This window comes from Protobothrops mucrosquamatus, unplaced genomic scaffold (genome assembly GCF_001527695.2).
Source record: "Protobothrops mucrosquamatus isolate PMUCROS unplaced genomic scaffold, P.Mucros_1.0 scaffold74, whole genome shotgun sequence".
Classification (NCBI taxonomy): Eukaryota; Metazoa; Chordata; class Lepidosauria; order Squamata; family Viperidae; genus Protobothrops; species Protobothrops mucrosquamatus.
Genome location: NW_015386451.1, coordinates 460461 through 466460, shown reverse-complemented (window position 1 = coordinate 466460; position 6000 = coordinate 460461). Strand labels below are relative to the sequence as shown.

Here is a 6000-nt window from a genome sequence, read left to right as displayed (position 1 = left end):
CTGCTCTTTAGAAGGGCAGATCCTGAAGTTGAAACTCAAATACTTTGGCCACCTAATGAGAAGGAAGGACTCACTGGAGAAGGGCCTAATGCTGGGAAAGATTGAGGGCAATAGAAGAAGGGGACGACAGAGAATGAGGTGGCTGGATGGAGTCACTGAAGCAGGAGGCGTGAACTTAAATGGACTCCAGAAGATGGTAGAGGACAGGAAGGCCTGGAGGAACGTTGTCCATGGGGTCGCGATGGGTTGGACACGACTTCGCAATTAACAACAACAAAGTCCTTCTAGGTCAAGCAGGAACCCCTATACAATTTTAATCAGAATACAGCTGGAAGGGTCCTTGGAGGTCTTCTAGTCCAACTGCCTGCTCAAGCAGGAAACCTTATCCCATTTCAGACAAGTGACTGTCCAGTCTCTTCTTAAAAACCTCCAGTGATGAAGCACCCACAACTTCTGACGGAAAGCTGTTCCACTGGTTAATTGTCCTCACTGTTGGGAACTCACCTGACTGCAGAGGCTCTGCAAGGGCCAAACGGCTGTCGCTTCCAGAGGGGCAGAATAGTGGTCATGTGATCATAATTTGGGGGAACCAATCACAAGTCTATTACAGGTAGTCCTTGACTTATGACCACAATTGAGCCCAAAATTTCTGTTGCTAAATGATACAGTTAAGTTGGCCTCATTTTACGACCTTTCTTGCCACCATTGTTAAGTGAATCCCTGCAATTGTTAACTTACAAATCTTAAGTGAATCTGGCTTCCCCATTGACTTTGCTTGTCAGAAGGCTGCAAAAGGGGATCACATGATCCCGGGACACTGCGACTGTCATAAATATGAGTCAGTTACCAAGCATATGAATTTTGATTATGTGACCATGAGGATATTGCAATGGTCATTAAGTATGAAAAACGGTCACAAGTCACTTTTTCAGTGCCATTGTAACAGTCACTAAATGAACTATTTTAAGTTGAGGCCTACCTGTATTTTAGTACCTGTCAACTCTACAACGAACCTGGCTGCAGCCATCTTGCTCGTTCTATGTTGCCACATGAATGGGAGGTGGTGCAGAGTATCTTTGATAGTCTAAACAATTCTGTGTCCCGTGGGAACCAAGGTCATTCTATCGGTTAAGCTAGAGCCGTGGTGGCGAATCTATCAGAGCCCTCTCTGTGGGCACGGCCGCCATCGCCCCAGTCCTAGGCCTTCAGCTGGATTTTATAAAACCTTTTCACTTTAGGCCTCCGCCGCCGTGTCCCCCCCCAAAAAAGGTTCAATCAATCAATCAATTTCAACTTCTCGTGGGGAAAAAAAAGATCTTGCAAAGTCAGAATTGATTGATTAAACTTTTTAGTCCCACCCAGTCTGCCGTTACCACCATAGCCACACCCACCCAATGGGCCACGCCCACCCAATGGGCCACGCCCACCCGGCACCTGACGATGCATAAGTGGATTTTGGATTGCAGTTTGGGCACTCGATCTCTAAAAGGTTCGCCATCACTGAGCTAGAGGGTTGGGCGTTTTGTTAGAAAGCCCACCAAACTATTCTATTGGGGAACGTAGATGATTGCATAGTACTGGGGCAGGAAGTTTAACTTTGTAATAGTGTAACTCTTTGGAGGGAATTTCAAACTTGGTTTCACTTTTGACCATGCCAATATTATGTATCCAATAAACATGTTCTTTGAGGAAGCTTCTAGCTTCGGAGTTCTGATTTATTTGGCTCCATCTATCGGAATTATTTGGAGTAGATGGTAAGCGAATGGTCTTAGGTCAAGGACTACCTGTATTCCTTTTTGTTATAAACCTAAGGAGAAGAAAGGTCATATATGCTACTCGCTTTATCCAAGACTGGGGATCTTGCAAGAGCAAGGAAAATAATTTATTAACAACTCACTAAACATTTAACCTTTTCAAAGGCTATTGACTGACTTCAGGAAGGCTTTACATTGCATCTTAACCTTACAATTAAGTTCTACAGACAAGTAGTTGTACTTCAAATTTCAATTGTGTTCCAAGGCTTCAGTGATTTTGTACCTCAATGTCCAAAAATCCTTGTGAGCGGATGGTACCGTAGCTGGGAGAGATGGTAAATTCCTTGGGCTTTGCAGATGCAAACCATGCCTTTCTCCACATTGGCCTTGAGATGTCAGTGGCTTGATCCCGACTCCTAATACTTGGCTCTCCATTACCATCTCCTGGGACATGCAGGCTGAAAGTCATGGGCACCAGTGAAGTGTTGCTGAGGCGGCAGGACAGGGTTTGAGGGAAACCTGGAAGCAAGAACGGAACTTGTAAGTGAGCTGAATGAGGGATCTGAAAAGGACAAGGTCACCAAATCAAACCCTCCCTCTTTACATGAAGTCAACTTTAGGTCTTAATAGCTAGCACCCTTTAAGATAGCGAGATAAAGGGCAGGTCTTAGGAGGCAAAGCTTAAGAATGACAACAGACAGATCCAAGGATATGAGAGCCGGTGTGGTGTAGCATGGTGTTTTGTAAATTCATCCTTGGTCAAGGAAGCTCATTGGGTGTCTTTCAGCCAGTCATTTCCTTCATAGAAGCACTTCCTGACTGAAGAAGGTTTGAAAGTTTAATATCCATAGAGCAGAAGGCACATTCAAAATTCCTGACAGGTCTGTACGCAGCCTGCCCTCAGATTCGTGCTCTATCTAGCCCAGCCCAACAATGTACCAATCATGCCCCCCCTTTTGCTAACCAATTAACAAATATATGTAGAAAACACACTACAATAATGTAGTGGGAGATTTCAATTACCCTAACATCAACTAGAAGACTAATTCTGCACCAAGTGAGAAATCGAATAGGGACAGACAAGGAACTAAGGGAGGGAACTAAGAAGGACTTAATTCTCTCAAACAGAGAAGAAGTGATAGAGGGAGTTGAAACTGCAGGAACCTTGGGAGAGAGTGACCATGTCATAGTGGAATTTAATATAATGCAAACACAAGCAATAGAACATAACGATACCAGAGTCTTTAAAAGAGCTGATTTTAACAAACGCAGAGAGAGCTTGGAAAAGAGACTTTGGATGAAAATCCTAAAGGGGAAAACAATTCAAGAAGCTTGGGAAACTCTGAAAAATATGATCATAAAAGCCCAGTTTTGCACAATACCACTGAAAAAGAAAAACAAGAAATCTAAGAAGAAACCAGCATGGCTGCACAAAGATCTCTCGGATAAACTCAAAGACAAAAAGGTCAAGTACAAAAAATGGAAAGAGGGACACATAACTAAGGCAGAATATCAGCAGATAACCGGAATCTGCAAAGACGAAGTCAGGCAAGCAAAGGCTCAGAATGAACAAAGACTTGCAACAAAAGTAAAAGATATTTTTTAAAAAGTTTCTTTCAACATCTAAATAACAAGAAAACTGTCAGTCTACTAAAGAGACAGTATGGCAAGGAAGTAACAGGCAGCAGAGAGAAAGCAGAGCTGCTTAACTCATTCTTTGCATCAGTCTTCACGCAAAAATAAATTATAGCCCAACCTACCAAAAACATAACTGTAAAAGACAGACTAGAAATAAAAGTTAAAATAAGCAAAAAAAAAATGGTAAGAGAACACCTGTCTGATCTTGATGAATATAAATCACTGGGACCTGACAGATTACGTCCCAGAGTTCTAAAGGAGTTTGCAGATGTCAGAACCACTGTACCATATTTTTCGGGGAAGAACCAGAGGTCTGAAAAAGAGCCGATGTGGTTCCCATCTTCAAAAAAAAGGGGGGGGGAAACAGACCCAGGAAACTACAGACTAATCAGCCTAACATCAATATTCAGGAAGATACTGGAAAGATAATTAAAAAACAGATCTGCGAACATTTAGAAACAAGTAAAGTAATAAATAAAAGTCAGCATGGGTTTGTTAAAAACAGATAATGCCAAACCAATCTTATTTCATTCTTCGATAAAGTGACTAAATTAGTAAACCAGTGAAATGCTGTGGACATAGTAGACTTCAGCAAGACATTCAACAAAGTAGATCACAACCTACTTCTTGGTAAGGTAGAAAAAAGTGGGATAGATAGCATCACCATTAGATGGATTTGTAACTGGCTGACAAACCGTACTCAATGAGTAGTCCTTAATAGGACCATCTTCCTCCTCCTCCTCTTCATTTGAGTCACTTAAAAGATTTGCCACTGCAGACACCATCTTTCAAAGGAATAGGCACGCCATGACAGCAGTCCCTGCTACTTGTACGTAGCTTTCCCCCTCACCTTCTCTTAACTTTGTCCCTTTGCCCAGTCTCCCAAGTGAACCTACTGAACATCTGGGCATGTCTATGGAGATACTCATTCATCCAGATCATGGTTGTCCCAAAGGTGCTTTTCAAAAGGCAGCTGGACTTTCTTGCTTTTTTTCCTTGAAAACATTTTGCTTCTCATCCAAGAAGCTTCTTCAGTTCTGACTGAATGGTGGGGAATGGAAGCACACTTTGGACATCTGGGCATGCTTTTTTTTTGTTCAGCAGGTAGCAAATTATCAGCAGGAAGCAAGCTTCTTGCCTTGTCTAGCCTGGAGGACCTGGGTCCCTCTAGGGGGCTGGATGGGACTGCAAAAGAAGTCTTGGACCAGATGGACACTGGTCTAACTGGCCAAAGTGAAGAGGATCCCAAGCATGATGAATTTGGAGGACTGGCTTACCGAAGGAGACATCCCCAAAATTGAGAGATGGGACACTGAAATGAAAAGTTGGTCCAATGACACAGCCCCTGGAATAAGAAACAGAGAGATTTTTAAATAATACAAACAGAGTAAACCATGCCGCCCCAGCAGAGATAAACAATGAAAACACCCATTGATCCTGCCAGATGTCCAACAGAATGAGTGTCAAAGTTCCAACTGACGAACCCAACCAAGTAAACACCTTCAAGCCTTTCCGAACTCTTAATGTAGAACTTTATTGAGTACATCATTTCAGTACGCATGCAAGCAACACCAGCTCTGGCAAAACCCCACCCAATCCCATATAGTAAAAGAATAGAATTCCCCCTCCCCCTTCTCAATCAGGTCACGTTTCCCAATTAGATAGAAAAATATGAGAAAGTGTCTCTGAGTCTGGCCAGACACCTGGTGAACTGTCCTTGGTTCTCACAGCTTCCTTTCTTGATCCTTTGAAGTCTGCATTCCAATCCCTTCCCCTCCCCCCAAGTTCAGTGACAAGCTGAGAAGCAATAATTGTCGGACCAGCAAAAACATGCTTCGAATTTGACAATGAGTCTCATGAAACATTTTATGGGGGAAAAAATTGCCATTCTGGCCCATTCAAGTTTATTTATTTTTTCTTGTCACAAAGAAGAGATGAATCTGCACATGGCTAACAGACCTCACCACACAGTGCAAATGCCTCTTTGAAAGTTAGTTTACCTTAATAATCAGCCTAGCCGATGTAGGAGAGGCTTGGGGCTTACCGAATCACTAAGGTCACAGGCTGGGGAGATCCATTTACGTGGAACTTGAACTCTTCCGAGAAGGGGCCCAGGACAGTGGAGCTGAAGGAAATGTGAATGGCCTGATAGCCACCCGGCTCAATGATTCCTTCTCTGGGTTGAAAGGCAAAGCAGGCACCCAGCACAGTGGAGGGCCATATCAGGTGGAAGAGGGCATCAATAGCTCCTTGGTTAGATAAGATAGCCTGGCGCAGAGAGAAGGGAGAAAGATGAGTGGGAGAAATAAGTTGGCAGTTCAAGAACCAACAGTTGTGCCTCTGAGTTACTTCTAAGCTTGTAATAGTGGTGAATATCTGTAGCTCGGGTGAAGGTTCAGGGATGTCATTCCCTAAACTCTGCTGAAGATGTTACCTAGCCTGGTAACAAAATGTTCAGAAACCAACCCACAAGCTCAGAGAACGAAACTTCACCCTCATTACTTCTAAGCTGCATGAAAAGCCTCAGTTCAAAGGTATCCACTTGAACAGTGTTGTGACATTGGACTGCATTAGAACTGGCCTGACCCACATTCGTGATTGGTGTTTC

At 43.2% G+C, this 6000-nt stretch overlaps 1 protein-coding gene across 1 annotated transcript in view; it reads right to left on the bottom strand.

Annotated features, from left to right (window-relative positions):
• Positions 1 to 6000, bottom strand: part of HYDIN (HYDIN axonemal central pair apparatus protein) — a 119595-nt gene that overhangs the window by 98417 nt on the left and 15178 nt on the right. Inside the window, exons 12-14 of the mRNA XM_015812175.1 lie at positions 5437 to 5660; positions 4670 to 4737; positions 2038 to 2273 (exon numbers count right to left, since the gene is read on the bottom strand). Coding sequence (XP_015667661.1) covers positions 2038 to 2273; positions 4670 to 4737; positions 5437 to 5660 — 528 coding nt within the window. The remainder of the gene's footprint in view (positions 1 to 2037; positions 2274 to 4669; positions 4738 to 5436; positions 5661 to 6000) is intronic.